The sequence below is a fragment of the Semicossyphus pulcher genome, unplaced genomic scaffold (genome assembly GCF_022749685.1).
Source record: "Semicossyphus pulcher isolate SPU_LCO1_2020_fin unplaced genomic scaffold, fSemPul1.0.p SCAF_41, whole genome shotgun sequence".
Taxonomy (NCBI): domain Eukaryota; kingdom Metazoa; phylum Chordata; class Actinopteri; order Labriformes; family Labridae; genus Semicossyphus; species Semicossyphus pulcher.
In genome coordinates, this window is record NW_027211717.1 from 375412 (window position 1) to 400885 (window position 25474).

The 25474-nt window shown below is 44.1% G+C and overlaps 4 protein-coding genes across 10 annotated transcripts in view; all 4 read left to right on the plus strand.

The window, feature by feature from the left end:
- The window catches only part of lrch1 (leucine-rich repeats and calponin homology (CH) domain containing 1), a 61982-nt gene extending 48693 nt beyond the window's left edge, over nt 1-13289 (plus strand). For 2 of the 4 annotated variants that reach the window (XM_069680743.1, XM_069680744.1), the window contains 4 exons: nt 1777-1886; nt 2104-2241; nt 2379-2456; nt 9822-13289. In XM_069680743.1, coding sequence (XP_069536844.1) covers nt 1777-1886; nt 2104-2241; nt 2379-2456; nt 9822-9929 — 434 coding nt within the window. In that variant the 3' untranslated portion in view covers nt 9930-13289. Of the gene's footprint in view, nt 1-1776; nt 1887-2103; nt 2242-2378; nt 2457-5295; nt 9111-9821 lie in introns of those variants that run through there. The other 2 variants (XM_069680741.1, XM_069680742.1) reach the window with 1 other exon arrangement.
- An 855-nt stretch (nt 13290-14144) lies between these two features.
- Nucleotides 14145-18721, plus strand: steap3 (STEAP family member 3, metalloreductase). 3 transcript variants are annotated; one of them, XM_069680755.1, is made up of 6 exons: nt 14145-14196; nt 15276-15776; nt 16010-16337; nt 17147-17346; nt 17453-17617; nt 18368-18721. In XM_069680755.1, the coding sequence occupies exons 2-6, from the start codon at nt 15282-15284 to the stop codon at nt 18659-18661; spliced, it is 1482 nt and encodes a 493-aa protein (XP_069536856.1). In that variant the 5' UTR covers nt 14145-14196; nt 15276-15281; the 3' UTR covers nt 18662-18721. The 3 variants fall into 3 exon arrangements, with proteins under 3 accessions (XP_069536856.1, XP_069536858.1, XP_069536857.1); XM_069680757.1 differs by having other exon boundaries at nt 17147-17354; nt 18368-18467; XM_069680756.1 differs by lacking the exon at nt 14145-14196 and having other exon boundaries at nt 15224-15776.
- Nucleotides 18722-19498: 777 nt separating this feature from the next.
- On the plus strand, nt 19499-21778 carry cunh2orf76 (chromosome unknown C2orf76 homolog). 2 transcript variants are annotated; one of them, XM_069680758.1, is made up of 5 exons: nt 19502-19779; nt 19861-19911; nt 20282-20319; nt 20874-20955; nt 21437-21778. In XM_069680758.1, the coding sequence occupies exons 1-5, from the start codon at nt 19650-19652 to the stop codon at nt 21511-21513; spliced, it is 378 nt and encodes a 125-aa protein (XP_069536859.1). In that variant the 5' UTR covers nt 19502-19649; the 3' UTR covers nt 21514-21778. The 2 variants fall into 2 exon arrangements, with proteins under 2 accessions (XP_069536860.1, XP_069536859.1); XM_069680759.1 differs by lacking the exon at nt 19861-19911 and having other exon boundaries at nt 19499-19779.
- A 305-nt stretch (nt 21779-22083) lies between these two features.
- On the plus strand, nt 22084-25474 carry dbi (diazepam binding inhibitor (GABA receptor modulator, acyl-CoA binding protein)). The gene is made up of 4 exons (XM_069680760.1): nt 22084-22203; nt 23688-23805; nt 24274-24336; nt 25133-25474. Exons 1-4 carry the CDS (start codon nt 22189-22191, stop codon nt 25204-25206), a joined length of 270 nt encoding a protein of 89 aa, XP_069536861.1. The 5' UTR covers nt 22084-22188; the 3' UTR covers nt 25207-25474.

The following is a 25474-nucleotide window of genomic DNA, read 5'->3' on the forward strand; positions in this document are numbered from 1 at the left end:
GCTGGTTGGATGATGGATGGTTTGATGATGGATGGTTTGATGATGGCCGGTTGGATGATGGCTGGTTGGATGATGGATGGCTGGTTGGATGATGGATGGTTTGATGATGGTTGAATGGATGGTTGGATGATGGATGGTTGGATGATGGATGGTTTGATGATGGATGGTTTGATGATGGATGGATGGTTGGATGATGGATAGTTTGATGATGGATGGTTTGATGATGGATGGTTGGATGGTTTGATGATGGATGGCTGGTTGGATGGATGGATGGTTTGATGATGGATGGTTTGATGATGGATGGCTGGTTGGAATATTGGCTGGTTTGATGATGGATGGTTGGATGATGGATGGTTGGATGATGGATGGTTTGATGATGGATGGTTGGATGATGGATGGTTTGATGATGGATGGTTGGATGATGGATGGTTTGAAGATGGCTGGTTGGATGATGGATGGTTTGATGATGGATGGTTGGATGGTGGATGGTTTGATGATGGATGGTTTGATGATGGATGGTTTGTTGATGGATGGTTGGATGATGGATGGTTTGATGATGGATGGTTGGATGGTTGGATGACTGGATGATCAGTCAGTGTTCAGTGTATCCCGGAGCAATGATCTCTGTCCACATGAGTGCCCGCTCACAAAGCCGGAGCTTAAAACTCTGTGCGCTCTGATGCATGACTGAATGTGGATGTTTGCTTATGTAAGCGTTCTCCTTCTTTAATGGCACAACAGTTTTTCTGTGTCACTGAAGATCTGAAGAGGACGGACGTGTTCCTCAGTTATTTATAGTGAAATTAAACTTTTCTGCATCGTGCTGAGGCTGTCCTCACTCGCCCTCGTGTAGCAGACTGAGCTCTCTGTGGTTCCTTCATGAAGAAGTGTTTATTTCAGATCTGTTGTGTTAGCCTGATGAACTGGTAACCATGCAGTTTAGTGATCTATACATACATGAGCGTTTCTGATACTATACATGGGCTGACTTACCGTCCAGTACAGCTTTTATTTTGTAAGTTTCTCATATTCATGTAAGTCAGCATAAAGCTGTATGATGTCAGGATCGTTACCATCCACCTCACCCTGGACTTAGCATGTTAGTTAGCATGTTCGTTAGCATAAGCACACTGGACACAGACTGCAGAGCTAGGAGTTAAAGTTACAGAAAGGAAGTAATGCTTTAAAAATCACTGTGAACTTTGTGATGAATCTGCTGGTATCATCATCCACTGCAGAAGTGCAGCTGTCAAAGATCAGTTAACATGCTGTCACGTGACCAGATATCCTCTGGGACTGACGGCCATCTTTTCAGAGCTTCCCGTGTAGCCAGCGGTCATAAAGCCAGCCAAGACTTCTCGTCCGCGCGCTGAATTGTTCGGCATCTTTGTGCAGAATCTGTAAATAAAGATATTTAACACCAAAAACCGCTCTGTACATGTTTCTGTTGTTTCAGGTTAAACAGTCATTCTGACATTCAGAGACACTGAGAGCAATTTAAGACTGAATTCTTTGTGAATGTCTGTGTGTGTGTTTGTGTTCAGGATCACATCTATAGTTGTTACAGGCTCGTTTGTCATGTGAACACGTCAGTGAACAATCAGACTGAAAATCCACCAGAGGAAACTCCTCGTGATCGCTGTCACAGAGACGGGCTGTTTGAGCGGCTGCTGTCTCAGTCTAATGCTGCCTCCCCTCTTCTTCTCCTCCTCCTCCTCCTTCTTCTCCTCCTCCTCCTTCTCCTTCTTCTTCTCCTCCTTCTTGTGTGTACTGCAGTGTTCCTGCGGAGCCACAAGAGTCTGGAGTCTGTGGATCCTCAGTTCACCATGAGGAGAAAGATGGAGCAGCTGAGAGAGGAGCTGGAGCTCATGGAGCAGCTGAGAGACGTGAGAACACTAACAGTTCACTCATCATCAGTGCATTAAAGGGAAACACTGATCTTTTTAGCCGGAGGAGTATGGACGTGACCGCAGACTCAGACATGTTGTGTCCCAGTTCTGTGCTCCTAACTATCTTTGTGTTCGAGTGTCCGTGAGCTCCAGTTACAGTCGGCATTGCTCCCACGCTCACACTCTGCTGTCTCTATGCTTGTTTCCTCCTCAGAGCATCGAGAGTAGACTGAAGGTCGTCCTCCCTGAAGACCTCGGATCGTCTCTGATGGACGGCGTCGTGCTCTGCCATCTGGCCAATCACATTCGCCCGCGCTCAGTCGGCAGCATCCACGTCCCCTCGCCTGCAGTGGTGTGTCCCAGACTCACACTTTAGTTTGCTGAATAATTGTGGTCCTCTGAAGTACAGTCTGAATGAAAGCTGCTGATCACTGATGTACAGATGTGTGATGTTTCATAAAAACATGAATACCTTTGTGTGACTTTCAGCCCAAACTCAGCATGGCCAAGTGTCGGAGAAATGTGGAGAACTTTCTGGACGCCTGCAGAAAGATCGGTGTAGCAGAGGTAAGACGGTTCCCACCCCCACCCTGTCATGCTCTGATAACAGCATCCTCGATGAACTGGGGGGTTCGTGTTTCTGCTCACATGATTCTGCAGAGCTGTTATAATCACGTGTTCCTGCCAATCAACCAGATGAATCGATTATCACTTAATCAGTTACTTCAGAGGTTTCAGGGGTGATCGAGGTACTTTAAAACGGGTTGCTCCCCAAATGCAGCAAAGACACCTCCTCATTGAGGTCTCAGCTCAGACATGCTGCACATAGTGTGTGAACACCTCCTGAGGACACCACTGCCTCCTGTCCATCACAGTAATGATCAATAAATCTACTTCTCCTGAAAAGCCACAACATGTCAGAATCACACTGATCACTGTAAGCTGTGTCTGTGGCAGTATGATCAGGAGCTGTTATACTTCCTGTTTACTTCTCCAAAGCATTATGGGAAATCTGGGCAGGCCGCAGTTGTAAAGGATTGACACATTGAACTGATAAATCAACAGACTGATGTAAACCAGGGTTCTTGTTCTTATGATGCAGATGATTGATTGATTGATTGGATATGATTCTAGTTCATATGAAGTTCTGCTTCTTCAGCTTCAGCAGTTTAACCTGAAACAGCCCCAGTTCATCAGAGATGTTTCCTCACCGACGTGTTCTTTTGCTTCAGAAGAAAACTGTCAAAGTGTCCTGCAGAACGTTTATGTGACGGGATCAGCTGTTATCTCCTGACTCATGGTCAGGTGGAAACTTTTTGCAGGACACTGACGACACTGAAGCAGGTCTGGGAAAAAGCTGATAATGTTTTAACGCCTCTGTCACATGATGCTCCTGAAACCAGAGCTGATCCCCGACAGGACAGTGACCTACATAACACTACAGTATACAGTACAGTGTAGCACGCGACTGCTGAAGCCATGACCCTGTGTGTACCTGTTAAAACACCTGAGAGTCAGCAGCCTTCTCCCAGCTCTGGTTTGGTTTTATTACCTGCCTCGTTTTTTGTTCTCATCGCTTTTCAAGAAGTTTGTTAATGTCGACATTTAAAGCTGAATCATCATCATGGCTGCCTTTGGCTTCCTGCTTCCTCCATCATGACGGGAGTCGATCAGACAGCTCCTCTGTGTGTGTGTGTGTGTGTGTGTGTGTGTGTGTGTGTTCTTCTGAGAGTTCACTGAACACATCTGCTCTTTTGTTCTTGTCAGAGCTTGTGTCGATGTTTCTGCTGTTTTATCTTCTTTCAAAGGTTTTATGAGAGTTTCATTGATGATCAGGTTTTCATCTCGTGGCTCTCACCCTCTAAAACTACAGTGAGGTGTCTCAGCGCTCACACTGGATGTGTATAATGAGGACATAGAGACTGAGTTCAGGTGTACCAGCTGAACAATCTGTCCTGAATCTGAATTATTGATGCATTCTGGGAAAAACAGCAGCAGGAAACCAACAGTTTTTAGCCTCACTTAGCTTCATTTAGCTTCACTTAGCATGACTTAGCTTCACTTAGCATCACTTAGCTTCACTTAGCATGACTTAGCTTCACTTAGCATCACTTAGCATGACTTAGCTTCACTAAGCTTCACTTAGCATGACTTAGCTTCACTTAGCATCACTTAGCTTCACTTAGCATGACTTAGCTTCACTTAGCTTCACTTAGCATGACTTAGCTTCACTTAGCATCACTTAGCTTCACTTAGCTTCACTTAGCATGACTTAGCTTCACTTAGCATCACTTAGCATCTCTTAGCATCTCTTAGCTTCACTTAGCTTCACTTACCATCACTTAGCATCACTTAGCTTCACTTAGCTTCACTAGAAACAAAACTCAACGTCCATTTTTAGAACTTTTAGAGCTTTAAATGTTTTGTTTTATCTTTAACTTTATATTCATATTTCTTTGTTATACTTTACACGTTTAAAGATGTGTTTTAGCCCTGTAAATAAAAAAAGAGTTTTAATCATTTTTCTTTTATGTGAATTTCCTGGTTGACCTTTGACCTCCATCTCTGCTGCTGCTGCTGCTGCTGACTGTCTGTGGCCTCTGTGCGGATGTTGCTAACTCCCTGCAGCCTGAATGCTTTCCTGACAATGCTTTTGCAAGCTAACGTGCTAATAGCCTCTGCTAGCTAACACACTAGTAGCTCCTTGCTAACGTTGCTGTGCTGTTGGCTGACTGCAGCGGCACCTCGCTGCTCATCCTGGTCTGCTTACTGGGAGTGATGGGAGGTCACCTGTTCCTCCATCCTCTCAGTAACCAGCCCTGCTCTTTGCCATGGTAACCCCACCCGCCTCCTCCTCACCCCCGCATCACCTCACCAGCTCACACGCTCTCTTCTTTGACCTTTGACCTCTGTGTCCATTGTTTAACCTCCTGCCTTTTCTTTCTCTGTTTACTTTCCGGCTGGATCGCACCTCCTCTTCCTCCACCTCCTCTTCCTCCTTTCTTTCTTCTCCTCGTTCTCATACATGGTCTCCTCTTCACCTCTATCTCCTCCATCTGTCCGTTCTTCCTCGACTTTCTTTCTTGGAGAATATTGAAACATCTTTTTTCCCTTTCCTTTTGTGGTTAACCCTTTTTTACCCTTTTCTATTCCATACCTTCACCTTTCTTCCCTTCTTTTTCCCATCTCTTTGTTTCTTCCACCTTTATTTAAATCATCTCCATTTCCTGATTTTCTTTTTTTCCTACTACCTCCCAATCAAATTCCCTCCATCTTTCCCTTTTCCTCCTCCCTTCCTTGTTTTATTTCTTCCCTCCTTCCTTGTTTTATCCCACCCTTCTGCCCTTCTTTATCCCTCCTTCCCTTCCTTCATTTATTTCCCTTGTCATCCTGATGGGGGCGCCAGTCTTCCCTCTGTTCGCCCTATGACATCATCCAGTGCCGCCTGCAGCCGGTTCACGTCACAGTTCGGGCGCTGGTTGCCCGGGATACAACCTCTCCGCAAAGGAAACAGGAAGAGGCAATCTCTTCTCCAAACCCCGCCTCCTCTGGGGTGTCAGAGACTCCCTTATTGGTTTCTGTCACCACTCAAACCCCGCCTCCCGCATGGCAAATCTGGGACCTTATTGGCTCAAGCCTGCTGCACGTCCTCTGCCTCCTTCTGCTCTTCGTGGCCTATAGTTGGAGCGAGCTAACATAGCCAAGACGACAACCTCCTGTCAGTCACCTGCCAGCCCCGCCCACTTCCTGCCTAGGCCACTCCTCCTTTTTTTCTTGCTGCATTCATGTCATATTGGAAAATCAAAAATAAACGTATCCACAAATCTTAAAGTAAATCAACAAATCTGAGGACTGAAAAAACACGTTTATTTTACTTTACAGACAGAATAAAACCATATTGATTATTTTGGTAATGATGAGGACACATTTATTTTAAAGGTCTGTTTCAAACTGCAGTAAGTCGTGTCATTAGAGGAAAACACGATGCATCTTTTAACACTTCTATATTAATCATCAAATCAAATCTTTATCAAAATAAAAGTATAAATAGTTTAATTTACTTTGGAACAAGTGAATAATTTCCTTGTTTTCAGACATTGTATTTTAAGTGACAAACGTTTCAGTGGACATCATAAATACAGACTGTAAGCATGAGTTATGAATCACACTCACAGTTTAGTTAAACTATTAAAGTGTTTATTATAATCTCATTTGAATTAAAACATATAAAGTAAACCAGAGTCTTCGACAGACCATTAACATGAATAAATTCACCAAATATGATTGAAATCTGAACTAAAGTATTTCTAACATTTTATTAAGTCAGAAAATATCTTTTCAGCTTCCTGATTTCTGAGATTAAAAACGATTTAAACATTTATCCCTGATGTCTCGGAGCATCTTCTTTTCGTGCCACCATTTTGAATTTAGGAGTTATTTCTCAAAACAGCAAAGATACAAGATGACAATGAAATAACTGCAGGTCTGCCCTCTGGTGGTTTGCACATGGAACTACAGCTGAGATAGATGTGAGGTTGTACTTGTTCCTAACATCTGTGATACACAGAACCTCGTAACCGCAAACCAAACAGCACACAGAAACATCATGTTTTCTTCCTTTGTTGTCATTAGTCTAAATCTTTACTCCATGTGACGTGAATGCAGCTCCAGCATGAGCCTCCTCCTCACTTTCTGCTCCTCCTATCATTTCCTCTTTTTGTCGCCTGTTTGGGAAAAATCAGCTCCAAACATGTTTTGGTCTTTGCAATAAACTGACCCTGAAACGTGTAACAGAAACAGGCTGAGCGGAGCAGCAGGTGAACGAATCACTGATGTCTTATCAACGTGCTGAACAGCAGGGACAATCTGAGCAGAGGATGGGGGGTGGAGTCTAAAAACTCTCCATTAACGCCATGATGGAAGAACGACAACATCAAACATCGTTCAGTATCTCCTCTTTGACAAAACAAATGTTGTCCTTGTGTTCAGATCTTTGAGTTATTTATTGATTACAGTATTTAGCATAAAGCATATATTACATTAGATTTGATGACTCAAATCTCCCAGCAGCCATTTGGCACCATCATGGAGGTCTAGTGGACGACTGACAAGAGGCAATAGTTTGTAATTAGAACAAGTGGGTGTGAGTTCAATTAGTTCCATGATTACAAATGTGTTTATTCACTACAAAGCCACATGAAAGATACACATCTGCATTATTTCACACATTTATAGACATGAGGTTCAGTTTGAGAAGGAGGCAGAAACTGTCCAATAAATAAAAACCATTCAGAGGAAAAGTTATATTTAAAAAGCTTCATGGGTCAGAAAAATGTGAATCACATGTAAAGTGTTGATTTACACAAATCGAAGGGCTGAGTCATCGTCAGGAGAAAACACAGCGAGTGTCTCCTGAAAGATGTTGTCCCTGCTGAGCTAACCAGTAATAAGCTAGTTAGCCCGGGGAATGCTAGCACATCTCAGTCACCTTTATCTACTATTCTTTCACTTTTGACTGCAAGTTACACAACCATCTGTTAGCTCTCTTGCTAACAGACAAGAAGAACATTGTTTGTTTTTCTTTTCAAATATATTTTGCCTCAGAAAACTAAAAGTGTCTAAACTGCAACACGATGACGGTTAGCTGAGCAAATGTTGCCTACCTAGCTAACAAGCTAACAACAGTGAGCTTATAGCACACGGTGGTTAGCTAGCTAACAATAAAGCTAAGTCAGACAAATGATGGTAAACTAAACATACTGTGGCTAGCTAACTCAAAGTATAACATTCTTAGCAGAATCAGTCAATGATAGTTAGCTAAACGAATAGCTTGGTTAGCTAGCTAACAATCTAAACTAACACAGTAAAATTAAAGTGACCGTATTAGACACTGTGGTTAGCTAGCTTGTAATAGAACACTAAGCTGTGTCCCAATCCACGGGCTGCAGCCTTCAAAGGAGGTGGTCCACGGAGGATGCTCCATTCATAGCCTGCATAGACATTAAAGCTGAACTGAAATGAGACGGTCTGGTCTACCCTTACGTCACCAAACGCCGCTCCTGACGTCTAGCAATTGGCAGCTAGCGGGCTAGTATTACTTACCTTTTCATTTCAATTGGCGCACAGTGCATCTACGGTGTATATACGGTGGACCATCGGGTGTATCCTTCGCGGACGGGGAAACGGAGGAGGTCCTTCATTTGTCTGAAGGACCCTTTGAATTGGGACAGCCTTCGACGCGCTTCTTTGAGGCAATAGGCCTTCAAATACGGCCTCCGAATGCTGCAGCCCCTGGATTGGGACACGGCTCAAGTCATCCACATGATTGTTAGCTAAGCACACTGTGGTCATCACTCAATAAGAGTTAGCTATATGAATACCTTGGTTTGCTAGCTAGTAAGTGAAATAAAGCCAGTCAGTGTATAGTAAGCAGAACAAATACTATGGTTAGCTAGCTAACAAGCTAACAGTGATCATTATTTATCGGTCAGAAAGAAGATTTTTTACTTTATAGACGTGTCTGAAGTGAAGACCTCCAAAATGGCCGCCAAGTGGCACTGCTGCCCCCCCCCGTTTTATCACTGATGCTAACGTATCAGTGAAGCTAACAGGAAGTGAAGGGCCTCAGTGTTAGCTTTAGCTCCAGCAGTGTGAAGCTGTGAGTATACGATGATTCCCTGCACGTTTGTAGTTTAACGACAGCTGAGGAAGTCGTGTTTTCCTGGCTGCTCTCAGAAGCGCATGACTCCTGAACGAAAACATGAGCAGCTCATGAAACAGGTGCGCTAACAGGTATTTAAATGTGTGATTATAAAGTGTTGAGGATCAAACAGAGGCCGTATTTAAAAGTTATTGATTATTTAAATCAGAAAGTTTTTCTGAATTATTAAAAACGTTAATTTGATGTTTTTGAAACTTCTGTATCCTGATATGCAACGTGACTGTTGGTGTTGAGCATCTGAAGGGCTACAGACACTCGATGAGCTCATGAAGTTCTCGATGTATAAAGGGACGTGGACTTTAGTTTATCATGTTAATATGGATGTGATTATTTATTTCTATTCTAACTAAATGTTTTCTGCTTTTGTTGCCACATTCTCTGCACAGACTTTTTACACGTTGTGCTGATGTGAATGGACTTCCTGTGTGAGTGGAGTATTTATATGACTTGTATGATCTCTGGCAGTGTTACAGACGGAGGGAATAAATGCAGTTTAGGGATGCCGTCTCTTCTCGCTGTCCAGGCCTGACGGGAGCATCGAACCCAGCTGAAGCTTTATGTGTGACATGTCTGCACGTTAGATACGATGCCTCAGCCAGCAGACACTTTTTAATTCTTCAGATTAAACCAATGAGATGTGAGGCGTTAATGATTGAACCTCAGACTGAGCATGGGCAGCTGATGGACCCTGTTTACAGTCTGTACGTTCAGCTAAGCTAACAGTGCTCTGACTGCTGCTTCATAAGAACAAACAGCCATGAGAGCTGCATCGACCTGATGAATCTAAGGCTCTCCCCACCTGGTCCAAAGGTCTCACCTAACTAAATACCTGTAGTCATGAAATCAGGGCACTTGTAGTGTACGCGAGTGTTTCCATTTAAACCTAAAGCTACTTCTCCTCTACCTGTCACAGGTAAATATTTCACTCTTTATGTCTTCATGAATCAAAGCTGTCAGTTTGGTTTTACAGAAGCACAGGATGTGAATGTTTCTTCATCCACAGATGAGTGTGTGTGTGTGTGTGTGTGTGTGTGTGTGTGTGTGTGTGTGTGTGTGTGTGTGTGTGACCCTGTCTTACATCAGAGTCCATGTGTTCACAATGAGCAGCGATGAGACAGAGGTGTTGCTCCTCTTCCACACTCACCTGTGCTTGCCTTGTCTCTCCTCTCTCCTCCACGCCTGCTCCTCCACACCCCCTCCTCCCCTCTCAGGACAAACTGTGCCTCCCTCACCACATCCTGGAGGAGAAAGGTCTGGTGAAGGTCGGCATCACGGTGCAGGCTCTGGTGGATGAGGGCCCCCCCAACACACCCTCGTGACGTGAGCTGCAGGGACAAACCGACACGTGAAACAAACACACACCTGGACGCTGTGCTCATTCTGCATCCCTCTCAGTACCAGTGCTTATTAGATTTAAGGATGCAAAATGGTTTGAGGGAACTGAAGCAGTCAGAGAATGATGTCTTTACTAATTCAAACACTCGAGGAGGATTAAGGAGGCGGGAAACTGCTGAGGAGCATCTGCCTGACGATTTCTCACCACACGTTTTTAATCAGTTTTAAAGGATGTTTGATTTCACCTGTTCAGGTTCACACAGACTGTTCACTAAAGGCTTCAGGACAGGGTCCCTTTATTTCTGCTCTTTTTCTGCTTTCGCTCTGTTTGAACCAAAACTATTAAAGAGTGTCAGAGCCACAGCGAGGAGGACAACCAGCAGGATTTGAAATCAGTCCAAATATTCAGAGAATAAAGTCGTGTTATGACAGTCTGCGACTTTTCTGTCATTAAGTCAAACTAAATAATACATTCAGATTTAGAGCAGCAGCAGGTAACCAGAGAGCTGAATACAGAAACGAGCACATTATTAAATAAATGTTATGTTCAAATGAAACTTTGTTTTGAAAAGCCTGCGGCTCGTGGCTCTGACACTCTGATGTACACTAACAGTTACAGCAAGTTTAAAAATCTGGACTTTAATTCTCAATTAGACGCAGATGTTTTCATTCAGCTGTTTCTCTCGTGCAGTCTGACATGATCAGGTAGATCTGTTCCTCCTGAGGCTTCAGGTGACGACTTCCTGCACTGTGTGATCTAAACCAAAACATGCATTGTGAACATGGAGGGTATTTGTATTTAAAGATATTTATAAGATAAGAGAGAGAACGTGTTTGAGTTGTTGTAAACATTCAAATAAGAAATATCCCAAAAATATTTTCTCTAATATATTTTAGGTAAAACTGTTTTCTAACGTTCACTGAGGCGTCTGTGGAGCTCCTGCACGTCTGAGTCTGTGTTCGTCCAGGTAAATCTGTGAGTCTCTCACCTGAGCTGGACATTTTAAGGCTTTACGTCAGCAGTTTCTCTTCACTTTGTTTGTTTCTGTATGAGATTCAGTTTGCTAACGTGCCAAAACACACAAAGCGTTAAAAGATTATTCTGATATTTTTAGTCCGGGGCCTGTTTTCACATATTTACAGGTTTGAATAAAAAATACGTTAAAAAAGCTCCGGCGATTTCCTCAGCAGAGGAAGATGATTTTATTAACCACAAACGGACGTCGCTCTCTGCAAACACACCAGACTCCATTGATACAAACAGAGATTTTACCTCACAGAACACAGGAGCTGCTGCTCTGAATCAGTTAGAGTGTGTTTCAGCTGATTGAGCTGAGCTTACTACTGTTTCACTGCTGCAGGATGAACACATCTACTGGAGACATTCACACACTGTGTACCTGTGAGTCATTTAGAGCCAACGTGTAAAAAAAGAGCCCAGGTCTAAAAAAGGCAGAATGACCCTTTGATGTAAAAACAGTCCCAGAGCAAAAACAACACACTGACCACTACGAGCTCACACTCACGTCCTCTGCATCGCTGCTTCCAACTTAACTTACATGTAAATATTGATCTTCAGCAGCTTCCGTACTGCAGACGCTCGGCAAATATCAGAGTTGTGTTTGAGGTTTTTCTGTGTGAGGAGGAGGAGGAGGAGGAGGAGGAGGAGGAGGAGGACAGGAACTCTTTAAGACTCAAACACTACGAGTCCATTCACTGCTGCTGAGACATCAGAGGTTAGTCATGGTGACACGTTTCTGCAGCCTGCTCTGTGTGTGTGTGTGTGTGTGTGTGTGTGTGTGCGTGTGTGCGTGTGCGTGCGTGCGTGTGCGCGCGTGCGTGTGCGTGCGTGCGTGCGTGCATGCCTTTGAATCAAGTTGTGATGCAAAACCAAGACTTGGCTCAAACCAAGACTTTAAAGGGGCAGTTAGTAATTATCTCTGCCCTCTGCTGGCAGCGTTTTAAACGGAGGGCGAATTAAAAGTAGAGAGTGTTTTTCAAAGAAGAGAATCGAATTAAAAACACTGAAGTCACTGTGCTGTTCATGTGAACATTATCCTTAAATAGGTGAATTTGTAGATGGGATTTTGAACATACTTACGTGCTGCCCCTTTAAAGCTAAAGTCTAAGCAGGTCTGGGATCAGATGGAGCTTCTTTAAACGGAGACATGAGGAGTGAAGTCTCCAGCAGGCCTGTGTGAACTGTTTTTGTGTACATAAAGATGCAGCTTTTTATCCAAAGCTTCTGACAGATTCTCGTCTCCACTGGACCATCTGAAAGTTGCCAAAACAAACATTTCCCCTGTGATAAAGTTGATTGATGTCTGTGTACAGATGATTTATCACGAGGACTTCCTGATGTTGAGTTAATGTGTTCTTCTGTCTCTTCATGTACTGTACATTAAAACACTCACATCAGCCAATCAGACGCTGAATGATATCACACATGATTATTACAGAATGAATCTGCATGTTTCGACACTAGGAGCAGCTTGTTGAGGTAGTAACACCTCTTTGCTCCAACAGATCATTATAATGTTCAATAATTAGATTTAATCTGCTGCTGAAAAGGTCCGATCGCGACCGTCACGTCCGACAGTAATGTGTTCATAGTTTAGATAATAAGGGAGTCTAACATCTGTCTCCGTGTTTCTCGCTCCTCGTGTGTTTTCTCGTCACGTCGTCAGTGTTTTTGGGAAAAGCAATAAAAACCCGAGTGGCTGCTTCCCGACAGAATCTGCACTTTAAACGTTTTCCATATTTATATCTTTGTTTTGGCAACTGAGAGAATCTGAATTAACCTGAGAGTTTAAAATGTGACGCTCGTGTAAATGTGTAAATGTGGTGAATCGAGACTTTCCTGCTGAAGCAGTGTTGTTGTTTTTTAATGTCTCTTATTTTGTAAGGGAACTTCCTGTCCTCACATTTTGTACTTTTCTGACGGCGAGGAGCTTTATTTTTTATGTGACTTCTTTTCAGGTTTGTTAACAGAAATCTTTTTGTAACTCTTTGTGAACCTTTTGTGTAATTTGTTGTACAGCAACTTAAATCTACATGCATGAACTGTCCCTTTAATGTCGCCTTAACTGCTGTGAATACTGTAAATACTGCACTGTATTTCTCATCACTTTATCAGTAAAGACCTCAACTGTCAAAGTGAACAGGCCTTCAGCTTCTTACTGCACCAGCAGGGTGAAAATGTGTGTTAACACTGGGATCAGCTGCAGTCACTATTTGTATCAAGGAATCAGATTAGAAACTAAAATATTCAGGAAGACGTCAATATGAGCATAAATTAATGATTATTACACATATAGACAATGAATAAAAATACATTAAAATAAATGAAAGCTCTTTAATTATATTGTGTCATTCATCTTTTTATAGTCACATTTTTAGACACATTGCTTTATTCACTGCAGACTTTATAAAAGACGGAATTACATCAGAAGCTTTTGAAACGGTCCTTCACACAGTTCAGTAGAACAGCGACACCCAGTGGACAAACTGCAGCACTACAGGTACGTTATCTTTTTACTCTTTAACACTAAACGGTAAAATAATGATGTAGCGCCACACGAGTCTCCTCTGTGTCTCCTGAGCTCTCTGTCACTGTTTTGTTATCAGCTGGTTCAAACTCAGTACGCAGGCGTTATCTTCCCCCGTCAGCTGTGATGCCTTCACTGACTATCAGAAGTATTAATGTTACTCACCAACGCCAAGTAACTTCCGTTTGGACTCGTGATTTCAGTAGCCTTGTCTGAAGACAGGCAGTGATTTACTTACATTAGTTTAAGGACTTAACAGAAAAACAATGAAATATAATTAATATCAAAGAGTTTTTATCGGTGCGATTCAAACAGTTAAAACATCGTTTACTGTTAGAAAAGCTTTGTTTTTGAGGGATAGCGAGCTGCACCACTTTACTGCATCACACTGTTGTCTTTTTGATCTCTTTTATTAAACATTGGCAGGCATCGATCTGCCTTAAGCTCCAGGGATGGACGAGCGTAAGTCAAATGTCTGTCAACCTTTTATCCTGTGAATCAATATTTCTTTTTAACTGATATGGGCCCTTATCTAGATAGAAAGCCCAAATATCGGAACTTACCAGGAGCCCCTGAAGGCAGCAATGGGCGGAGCTTATTGTACACGTGACAAGCAGAGTCCGGTGGTTAAATAAGTGTTGTTCGGGGTGCAGGAGGACAGCGGAGCGCTTCTTAACATCTGAAGAAACACGGAGTGAATCAGGTCAGTCATGTTTCTGTCTGTTTGTATTTATATTTTAGATATTTGCTCTGTCACGTGACTGCAGCTGCTGCTGCTCAACAAACTTCAGGTTCAATATTTTCTTGTTTCATTAAATCACATAAAAGTTAAAACATTTAGTTTGACAGGTTTGACTTGAGTTTAGAGGTCTGTTTGCCTCCAGTCATCGCGTATGTTATAATAAACTTGATCACATGAGTTTACATCATCAGCAGTGTAGTTTATTCTGTTAAAGGAAGTCTGACAGGCACACACTCTGTCCTTCAGGTGTATTTAATGTAGTGTGCTGTTATCTTTATAGGGTTCTATCTGCTCTGCTCACACACTCAGTGTTTTAAATAAAGTTATGGTTAAATCTGCCAAAGGACTCGAGCCGCAGTCCTAAGGTAACATCACATCCTGCCCCGCTGTCCGCCAGAGACCTGACCTCAGTAAAGTTCATGATCAGAGGAGGAACAAAACAAAACAAACCAACAAAAATAAAGAAAAGAAAAGTAGTTTTATCTTTACTGAGAGAAAGTTCTCTCTCTCTTTACCTGCCAACAACACCTGCCGGGCGGAGGAGACTGAAAAGAAAATAGTCCCTCTGACTGAGCAGCTAACAAACCACTGATGCTCCTCAGATAAACAACAACATATGAACACTTGAAAACACACACACTGTTACACACATTAATGTAAGGATAAAACACTCACAATGGCATGACTTCACTCAAAGAGGCCCCGCCCCTAATGCTGCATCACTGTAAGCCTTAATATAATGTAAACAGGTGAGCTGTATAAAGATTCTCCCCGTACAGTTGTCATGAAGAGAGAAATGAGCTATAGAGACCCAAACTGTTTTTTGTACCAGGCTGTAAACATGTTTATTTCTGCTGTAAAGTTTAACATGGGGCTCTATGGGGACTGACTCACTGCTGGAGACAGCCTCAAGTGGACACCAGAGGAACTGCAGGGTTTTAACTTCCTTGTTTGGTTCATTTCACAGCCGTGAAGTTTGGTGCTTGGTTCTTCACATTGACGTTTTAAACTCCATCCTCCCTCCTCTTCTCCCCCTGCAGGCCGTCATGCAGAGCGACATGAAGACCCCCCTGTTGTCCACTTCCTCCTCTGCCACCTCAGAGTCTGAAGCCCCACCCCCCTCCCTGAGCAGCCCTGTGATCAGCATCATCGGCTCTGGAGACTTCTGTCGCTCGCTCTCCATCCGGCTGGTGTCCTGTGGTTTCAGGGTGGTGGTGGGGAGCCGGGACCCGGGGCGTGTTTTAAGGGGTCTCTTTCCTGACGGGGTGGAGCTGCGGTCCCAGAGGGAGGCGGTGGAGGCAGCAGACAGGGTGGTGTTCGCAGCAGTCTACCCTGAACACTACCCCACCCTGCTTGGGCTGCGGGAGCCGCTGGTCGGGAAGGTGCTGGTGGACGTGAGCAACGCGGCGAGTCTGAGCGGTGGGGGGCGGTCGAACGCAGAGAGGCTGGCTGAGATGTTCCCGAAGAGCAGCGTGGTGAAGGGGTTCAACGTGGTGTCTGCGTGGGCGCTGCAGGTCGGAGCTCACGATGGGAGCAGGCAGGTGAGATGACACCTGTATGGGACTGAATGTAACATTGTGTGGGGATAGGTGCAGCAGCGCTGAAAGGTAAGCAGGTCTCTCTCCTAGGTTCTGGGCTTTAAAACAGGTCAACAAGAAGTTTTTCAAATCAACGTTTTGAGTTTGTTTTTTATCTTTAACGAGAACTTTTTGTTTCTTGGATCATTTCTCAAACTATTTTTCTTCTTCTTCTTCTGTCCTCCATCTTCCACCAGGTCCTCATCAGCAGCGACTGCTCCGCCTCTAAAGCCTCGGTCCTCCAGCTGGCTCGCCGTTTGGGCTTCAGCCCCGTGGATCTGGGGGGTCTATGTGCGTCTAGACACATCGAAGAAGCCTCCCTCACCCTCTTCCCCTCCTGGGGGGGGCCGGTCCTGACCACCTTCCTCCTCTTCCTCTTCTTCTATGGTTACATCTTTGTGAGACACATTTTGCTGCCTTACCTGGATAAAGGAGAGAACAAGTTCTACCAGCTCCCCCTGGTGACCGTGAACGAGACGCTGCCGTCTGTCGCTCTGGTTACACTCGCTCTCGTCTACCTGCCAGGTACTCTGTTTGTGTATGAGCTCTATTTTACAGGACTGACATCTGACAGCATGAACTAACACCAACACATGTACACTTTCACCAGCAAAAATTAGCATTCCAGTTAGAACTACAGTTACTGTGAAGTGCGATGCACCTGGGCCTTTAGCAGCTAAAGAGACAGGTGTTTTTCTTAGGAGGGGTGCTAAAGAGAGAGAGCATCAGTCTGACATCATCAGCTGCTCTCTGTTACATTTTGGTCAAACACTATCCACCCCCCTGACCTGGTCCGAACGTGTCACGCGTTGTGGGATATAAAGGTTGAGTGTTTCAGGCTGGAGGAGCCCTTCGCTCTTTGACATTCAAATTAACATAATAGCTTTAAGAAACTAGCTCATGCTAATGCTCTAACAAGAGGCCTATAACACATTTAACACTGGAGACATTTGCTGCTTGCTATGCTAGCCTGTATGCTAACTCTGTGTCGGCCCTGTATGCTAAACATTTCAGCTTTTGTCAGATGAAGACGAGTCAAACAAAGGAATGCTGCCTAAACCAGGCACATCTGTTAAACCAGGTTTATCGTGGCTGGTTTCCTGTGGCTGCTGAGTTTTACATATTAGATATGTGTTTCTTAGCCGAGCCCTAAATGTTTCCAACCAGGTCAAAGTTAAAGATTTCCAGCTCCTTTATTATTCAGTCATTAGGACCAGGACAATCACGTGACCCACTCCTACTCTTCACAAGCAGTCGGCATGAGGCCAGGTGTCCACTGCAGGCGGAGAACAGAGGCTGAGTCAGCTGATGTACATGTGCTGATCTGTCCTCAGGTCTGCTGGCGGCCGTCCTCCAGCTCGGCAGAGGAACCAAGTATCAGATGTTTCCTGTCTGGCTGGACCTCTGGCTGTGCAGCAGGAAGCAGCTGGGCCTGCTGAGCTTCCTGTGTGCTGTGCTGCACGCTGTGTACAGTATGTGTCTGACCCTGCGGAGGGCTGCAGGGTACACACTGCTCAACGCAGCGTACCAACAGGTGTGCAGGTGTGCAGGTGTACAGGTGTACAGGTGTAACACATGGACCCGTGTGTACATAACATTTCTGTTAGTCTGGCTCTTCTGATGTTCTCCGTCACGTGCAGGTTAAAGGTGGCGTACAGAACTCCTGGGTGGAGCAGCAGGTTTGGAGATCTGACCTCTACCTGTCCAGTGGAATTCTGGGATTTGGAGTCCTCACTCTGCTGGCCATCACCTCTCTGCCCTCTGTGGGAAACGCCCTCACCTGGAGAGAGTTTACATTTGTTCAGGTCAGCAGATCATTAAGCATGAAGGTGTTTGGTGAGTGTCTGAGGACTGCATTCTCTCTAATGTCCAGCAGGGGGCGAACCCAAAAGTGTGATGTCTATGAGAACATGCTCCTCCTCCTCTCCTGATGTATTCCCTCAGTAAACATGTTCCTAATGAGTTTATGGTCTCAGTCTCTAGTTTCACGTCTTCTTCAACACAGCGTGATGTTCATTTAGTCTCTGATGCTCCCATTGAGAGTCACACAGAGCAGGAAGAGGGGAGGGTTTAGGGCGGGGCTACCTGTGACTGACAGGTCGCTGCCACAGACACTTGTTTATTGTTTCAGTCAGTACGTTTTAAACAGGTTTTTTTGCCTAAATTAAGCCTTGCTAACCAAATTAGCTCTGATGTTAGCATAACAGCTAGCCTTTTTACCCCTCGCTCCTCTCCAGCTCCACTCTGTCGTGCAAATATGGTCACTTCTGGCTCCAGATGGTGACGGACAAAATCTCAAACTCCTCTCATACATCCACTCTTTGTATACAGTCTATGTTGTAAATATCCCATAATATGTCAGCGTGTATGTGATGAGCCAGTCGTCGTGGAGTTCATCACACGTGAGATTATTGCAGATGTCGGTGTCATTTATTTAAGCTCATACCTGTGTGAGGATTTGACTCTGAGTGTGTTTTGTTGGTAAAAATATAACTGAACCTACATGATGCTTTTATTCATATTATACTGACCTCTCTGTGTTTCTGTGTCTCCAGTCAGGTCTTGGGTATGCTGCTTTAACTCTCTCTGTCGCACACACTCTGTTCTTCGGATGGGACTTGGCCTTCTTCCCCTCGTCTTACCCGTACTTCCTCCCCCCGGTGTTCCTGCTGGCCCTCATCCTGCCCTGTTCGGTCCTGGTGGGACGGATCCTCCTGGCTTTGCCGTGTCTGACGTTTAGACTGACAAAGATCCGCAGGGGCTGGGAGAGCAGAAGACAGAGACCCAAACATGACCCAGAGCCGGGGTCGACTGGAGTGGATCCTCCCAGAAACTTTGGTGACATCTAGTGATGCAGAAAGGCTTCTGAACTCTGCTGCTCCGTCACCTCCTCTGAGCTCTGAGAGGAGTCAGATGGACATTCATTCATGACTGCAACTTTTATCTTTTTACACAGACACAGATGAAGAGATAAAACCTTAATGACTTTTAAAAGAAAGATTTTTCAATTTGTTTTTAGAAAAGTTTTTTATGAGTGTAGTCTAGAACTTCAGAAACATCAGCCAAGAGCATCACTGTCAGGAGACCAGGACAAATACTGCAGACCAGGGACATTTGGTCACATTAGTGACACCTGAGACACAGACATGTTAAAGGGACTGTGAATGTGTGGTGTTCACTCTAATCAACACTGCAGAAGGCAAAGAGAGGGACTGTTGTACCTGTAGGACACAGAATATAAAGTTCTGATCAAATAAAACATGAACAATATAAATGTCCGTTTAAAGGGACGGAGCTGTGCAAATAGTAACTACAGAGTGCAAAGGTTAACAGCATGAGGTATAGTGAATATGTTTATTGAGGTCAATATATGTAGGCCTGTTGTGATGCCTTTCAATAGCAAATGTTGATTGATAACTTTGAAGTTGTAAATATGTAGAATCCTGACCTTTGTTCTGATTGGTTGGTATTTGTTTTTATTAGTAACACTATAAGTTACTTAATTACTTCATTTAAATTATTAATATTTGTGGATCATGGCGCAGGTTTTTGTAAAGTAATATTTTCACCATGTTCTACATACTCCGGCACACTAGGTGGCGATATTTAGCCTCTACGGGGGTTCGCTACCTGCAAATAAAATCGAAGAAGACGACGAAGAGGAAGTGCTCTGTTATCGATTCATCAAGACTTGTGAAAATTCTCGACTATTGTGGCCTGCTGAGATACCCCGCTGGTTCTAAACACACACACGCTAAACTTCTGAGCTGTTAGACGGACAGACAGCGGGACACAGAGCTTACATTTATCCGGGTACAGACGTTCCGTTGGCGGGTCATGTCCTCCGCAGCGGTGGTCACCGTCCGGCTGGTTCGGTCCTTCGAGCACAGAAACTTCAGACCGGTCGTGTTTCACGGAGTCGATGTGGATCAGACAGTGCAGGACTTCATCCAGCTGGTCCGAGACGGTGAGTCTTTGTTAAACACAGGCTGTTTGATGGCCGTAATAATATTTAACAGAAGTCAACTAAACCTTTTAATTTCGTCAGATATCGCAACAAGAGCAGGACTTCCTCCTCCGTTCAGGAAATATGCGTACGGTATGTCTGGCCCTAACCCTGTCTATATTACCTCTGTTTTGTAGTTTTATCTGCGGAAATGATGTGTTTGTAGTTTTATCTGCAGAGCCTCAATGGCTAGATGGTCTGAGAGTCAGATCCTGTTAATAGCTGCATCTAATAATCGATCAGCTGTCAAGTAAATAACTAATATCTATTTTAATATCAGTTTATTCTCTTTGTTAACTGTGAATATTTTCTGCTTTGTGTCTCTTGTATGACAGTAAACTGAATCTATTTGACATCTTCTGACATTTTCTACATCAAAACAGAAATCCTCAGTGATCAGCTGATGATGATGATGACCGACATCTGAAAGCAACTAAAATGTTCCACCCTCTTGTGTTTTCAGACACGATGAAGATTGTTCACCAAGCACACGGAGCAAAGGTATGTATCTGTATCCTAGATCTGCTCTAATCAATGAGAGCACCTCTGTGCTCAGCTGTGACTAAATAATCCCAAATGTCCTCCTCATCTGTCAGACGAACATCGGTCACAAGAGTCCTATTTTTATTGACCAGCAGCATCACCAACCTCCAGTCATCATCTGACAGTTAAATTAAAGCATTGTACGGATAATCACTGTTTGATCTCAGAGTCACACTGACGTTTCCATGGTGATGTAAGATGCTGATATAAAGTCTCACACAATGATAAGAGGACGGAGGAATGGCTCTGTCATTAACACTGTCACAGTGCCCTGAGGTACCCCTGAAGTCAAAGCTTGTGATTTCCATGTAAAGAGTGGGAAGTAATCTCTAACACCTACATTAGCCTCATACTTCAAGGTCAGCACAAGCTTATATATATATATATATATATATATATATATATATATATATTATAGTATAGTATATATTGTAGTATAGTATATAATTTAGGGGACTACAGTGGCTCTCAATACATTTGTTCCATGTCAGTTTACACTTGTTTGTTTCCAGACTAACGAGCTGGTGATGAGTTTGGATGACGATGAAGAGCTCATTCTGCAAGATGACCAAACCCTGAGAGCCGCTGGTGTTGGTAAGAGTTGGTCATCGCGTTGCTCAAACAGCCTTCAGACGTCCACAGTCTGACTTCATTTATCAGTGTGGCTGCAGGCAGCGTTCACCTGGCCCACACTGTGGTCGTTTAAAGGTTGTATCTAGAAATCTGTGCTGCTCAGTCTTTCTGCTGCTCTCTGCTTCCCAGGGATTAAAGTGAGATTATCAGAACCTCGACACATTGCTCCGTTTGCATCATGTCATCAAATGGAAATGTAATTATAGATGCAAAGTTTTATACAAATGTCCCCCAAATTCATGGAGGCACATGTTTGTAACGGTGATTAAAGAAAGTAGTATTAATATTTCTATGAGTTTAACATGTCCTGTGGTGATTGGAATTATGGACTAGTTATGGAGTTAGTCTATAAATCAGTCTAGTATTCAGAGTTTACTGCAGCTGCAGGTACATTTTAAAACAGTTTAACTAACACGATGACATCTTTGTGTTTTTGTTGCAGCCAATGAAACGGAGGTGGCTTTCTTCAGGGGGGAAGACTACGGTCTCTTTAAAGCAAATCCTAAAACTGTTTGGTGACTACAGAATTTTAGGTCTGAAGAGGATTTGGGATGGACAGGATTTGGGAGGTCAAAGGTCAAGCATGGCATAAACACTCAGGAGCCCAAGACCGGTGCGGCCATGTTTACACTGCAGGCTTTTAATTTGTAGGGTTTGTTTTTAAAACGGAAGCTTATTATCCACCACACTGGTGTGCCTTTTATTTCTATCTGTCATCATGTGCTTCTTCTGGTGATTGTGACTTATTTTTCATGTTTTAAAACATATTGAATAAAGTGTTGTGACAGCTGAAGCTCTGTTGATGTTGTTTCTGTTTAACAAAGTCAATGTTACAGTGTACTACTGCTAACAGTCTCTCGACAAGTTAGTTTCTAAAGGCAGAAACTTTGAAGTACAGTCTATCGTTCTTTTATCTATGCTTTTATTTTGGAAAGCCTATACTATGGTTCGTAACAAAATGATTTAGTTGTAGAGAGCTGATTGGTAGCAGTTGTCACGCCAACCAATGAGGGCGTGATTGTACGTCTGTCTCTGGGTCAGCCAATAGCGTTTCGGAGTGGGCGTGTCCGACCCGGTTCCGCTGTAGCTGTATTCCGGGAGGGAGAGCGGACTTCGCCCCTTCTTCTTCACCGTCCAGCTAGCAGTCTGTGTGCAGGGAGCGGCTAGCTTTTCTTTACGGACCAGGAACCAGACATGGCTGACCTCCAGGTGAGTTTGGAATGAATTAACAACCTTAAAGTGTTAAAGAGTGAGTTTTTATCCCGCTGCGTTCCGTTATATGAGCGAGAGAGAGACCGTTAGCTTGTGTTAGCTGGGTCAGCTAGCCTCAATGCTGTGACAGCTAGGCTCGGATGTTGTGTTAAGTCACCACGTGACTACTAAACAGAAGAGTCTGGGTACTATAACTCTGATGTTTAATAAGTATAATAATATAGCATGTACCATTAGCTAGCTTTGTTTTCTGTAAATACCTGTTCGTGAGGTGCAGGTGGAAGAGTCCTTGTTAGAATGGCGTTACTCAGATCCTTCGTGACCTTTGACCTGCAGCATGTGACAGCCTGAGGGAGGGGAAACACTCATATCGACACTATTTGCCTGATCTTTGCTCCTATTAATCTGATTGTTTTCTGTTGTAATCTCAGATGTTGAAACGCTCTGACGCTGCTCCTCTCTGCAGTGTGTGTTGCTTTGTGTCCTGCAGTGTGTGTGGCTTTGTGTCCTGCAGTGTGTGGCTTTGTGTCCTGCAGTGTGTGTTGCTTTGTGTCCTGCAGTGTGTGGCTTTGTGTCCTGCAGTGTGTGTGTTGCTTTGTGTCCTGCAGTGTGTGTGGCTTTGTGTCCTGCAGTGTGTGGCTTTGTGTCCTGCAGTGTGTGTTGCTTTGTGTCCTGCAGTGTGTGGCTTTGTGTCCTGCAGTGTGTGTGTTGCTTTGTGTCCTGCAGTGTGTGTTGCTTTGTGTCCTGCAGTGTGTGTTGCTTTGTGTCCTGCAGTGTGTGTTGCTTTGTGTCCTGCAGTGTGTGTTGCTTTGTGTCCTGCAGTGTGTGTTGCTTTGTGTCCTGCAGTGTGTGGCTTCTCTGGTAAAAGGCATATGAACAGGATCACCTGTAACATGAAACCTTGAACAGATCTTTTTACTGGAGCTTTGTAGGCCCGTCCTCCCCTCTGGCCCAGTTGGCACCGAGCGGCACAGCTAGCGGGGGTTTGATCTGTGCAGGGGGGGTCAAAGTGAATCAAAGGGGGTTTTGTACTTTGCCTCTTTTCAGCTGAACCATTCAACTCCCCACTCACCGTCTGAGAGCCCTCTAATAACAGTTTGTGTGTATCACTAAAGGTTTCTTTGTGTTGTTAATCAATAAATGAACTTTGAACCTTCTGCAGCTAGCAGACGCTCCACCTTTCCTCAGTGTAGATGCACAGTAGGATCTCGATTGCCTTCAGGGTAATCTGTCTAAGTGGCACACAGCCTTCAGATTTTCTGTCAAAGTTGTACATGTATGATAGCTGTAAACATTTATATCTTTTAGTGTTAGTCTATATTAACAGTGTGTGTTCCCTTTGATGGTCTGCTGCTTTAATTCCACAGGTTCCCAGTGTGGGATCTGTTTATCATAATGATGGGAAATGTTCCTTTAATATACCTCTGCCGTATACAGAGTACTTCATCAGCATTGCTCTGAGCCCGTCCTCTCCTCTCCAGGCGAAATTCGATACAGCAGCAGATGAAGTGAAGCAGCTGAAGGCGAAGCCAGCTGACGAGGAGATGCTGCAGGTTTACTCTCTGTTCAAACAGGCCTCCGTAGGAGACGTCAACACAGGTGAGACAGTAACACCACAGGTTGTTTAACTGTAAACATGGCTGCATTCAGACATTCAGTCTGAAGTTCTCAGAGCGTCATCCAAACCGCCCAGAAGTCAGATGTTCAGTGAGGGTCACAGGTTACCATTTGGCAGTGTAGTGATGTCGGGTATAAAGAAGTTAGATGACTTAGCGTTATATTGTTGGGCAGGGTCTGAGCAGAAGACGTGGGAAGCAGATAGTGTGTTACACACGATGGCTGTTTAAAGCCCTGCATTAACAACAGCCTGTTCTTTAAGGCTTCTACAATAGGAACCACTAGATGTTCTTTGGTGAAGGCATCCAGAGAGTTTCCCTTTTAGATTTACCTGAAGAGAGCAGCTCCTGTTCTCCCTTCACCTTTCTGACCTGATATGTAGTTCAGTGTTTCAGTACATAAGTTTGATTCACTTTGCTGCAGCTCATTCTGTCTTCTGTCTCCCTGCAGCTCGTCCTGGGATGTTTGACTTCACTGGGAAAGCTAAATGGGACGCCTGGGAGAAGCAGAAAGGTACACGTCCAGTTTTTATATTTAATAAACAGACAGACCTCCTCTGACTGAAACTACATTCAGCTCCAGCTTGAGTGTGAAAGGGACGATTTCAGGGTCAGGCTTTGAAAACATAACAGTCCGTCTTGTTGCTACAGAAGGTTAAAGTTCAGCAGAGGATCCATGTTTGTGTTGCGGCAGGTCCTGCAGAGGGGGGATAAGTGTTTGTTCATGTTAGCAATATGTTCCAGGGGTCTCATTTATTAAAGACTGAAACTAAAACTGTACGTACGGAGAAAACACGGAAATGACCTAAAATAATTCAGATTTATAAAACGTTATGTTCCCTTTATAAATCACTGTCCACCTGGAAATGTGCGCACATGAATGAGCCTCTTGTTCCGCCCTCTACACGCCCACACTACACCATAAATGGTCGATGCAAAGCACCTCGTGAATGGAAATGCATACACGTGAGAGGCTGATCACAGGAGGCTGTTTACGGTGAGTCAGGGAAACAGCCGAGAGAAGGACGAAGGGAATGAACTTTCTGCCAGCTCGAGTGTTTGTGACTGAGGTGGAGCTCAGGAAGCTCGTGTTGTTTAGAGGACACAGCGAGTGACAACACGTTGTTACAGCGTTCAGTGTCCCCGCTGTATTTTGATGAATTTTAATTTAGGGAGTCGCTGATACAGCTGCATGTTTACTTGCATATTTATTATTAATATCACCGTCCTCAGTCTACACACTGCAGGAAACAAGGAGCAAGGGTCTGTTTGAAGTAGAAACTTTTATCCATTAATCTTCTTGTGTTCAGGAAAGAGCAAAGAGGACGCCATGACCGAGTACATCACACTGGTCGGACAGTTGAAGGAGAAATATGGAATCTAACGTCACCGGATGAACCACAAACCAGTCAGGCCAACTGCCAGATGGACGGGGAGCACTGGTCATCAGTTTCCTCCTCCTCCATCCCGACACTGTGAAGCCTTAAAACCACCAGCAGAGTGTCCTTAAACACACGGGACTGTCTGCTGGACGTCCCAAAGAGATTAAAGTGAAGAAGAAGAAGCCTGGGTCAGAAACCATGTTTGAGATCATGTTTGAGCTCTGAGCAGCTGCAGGTCCTGTCATTTCAACATTAAACCATTCCTCTGTA

Coding starts and splice junctions, on each gene's coding strand:
- cunh2orf76 (XM_069680758.1), top strand. CDS start 19,650: ATGTCCTCCGCAGCGGTGGTCACCGTCCGGCTGGTTCGGTCCTTCGAG. Junction 19,780..19,860: donor CATCCAGCTGGTCCGAGACG/GTGAGTCTTTGT, acceptor TAATTTCGTCAG/ATATCGCAACAAGAGCAGGA. Junction 19,912..20,281: donor GTTCAGGAAATATGCGTACG/GTATGTCTGGCC, acceptor TTGTGTTTTCAG/ACACGATGAAGATTGTTCAC.
- dbi (XM_069680760.1), top strand. Junction 23,806..24,273: donor CGTAGGAGACGTCAACACAG/GTGAGACAGTAA, acceptor GTCTCCCTGCAG/CTCGTCCTGGGATGTTTGAC. Junction 24,337..25,132: donor CGCCTGGGAGAAGCAGAAAG/GTACACGTCCAG, acceptor TCTTGTGTTCAG/GAAAGAGCAAAGAGGACGCC.
- steap3 (XM_069680755.1), top strand. CDS start 15,282: ATGCAGAGCGACATGAAGACCCCCCTGTTGTCCACTTCCTCCTCTGCC. Junction 16,338..17,146: donor CGCTCTCGTCTACCTGCCAG/GTACTCTGTTTG, acceptor ATCTGTCCTCAG/GTCTGCTGGCGGCCGTCCTC. Junction 17,618..18,367: donor GAGAGTTTACATTTGTTCAG/GTCAGCAGATCA, acceptor CTGTGTCTCCAG/TCAGGTCTTGGGTATGCTGC.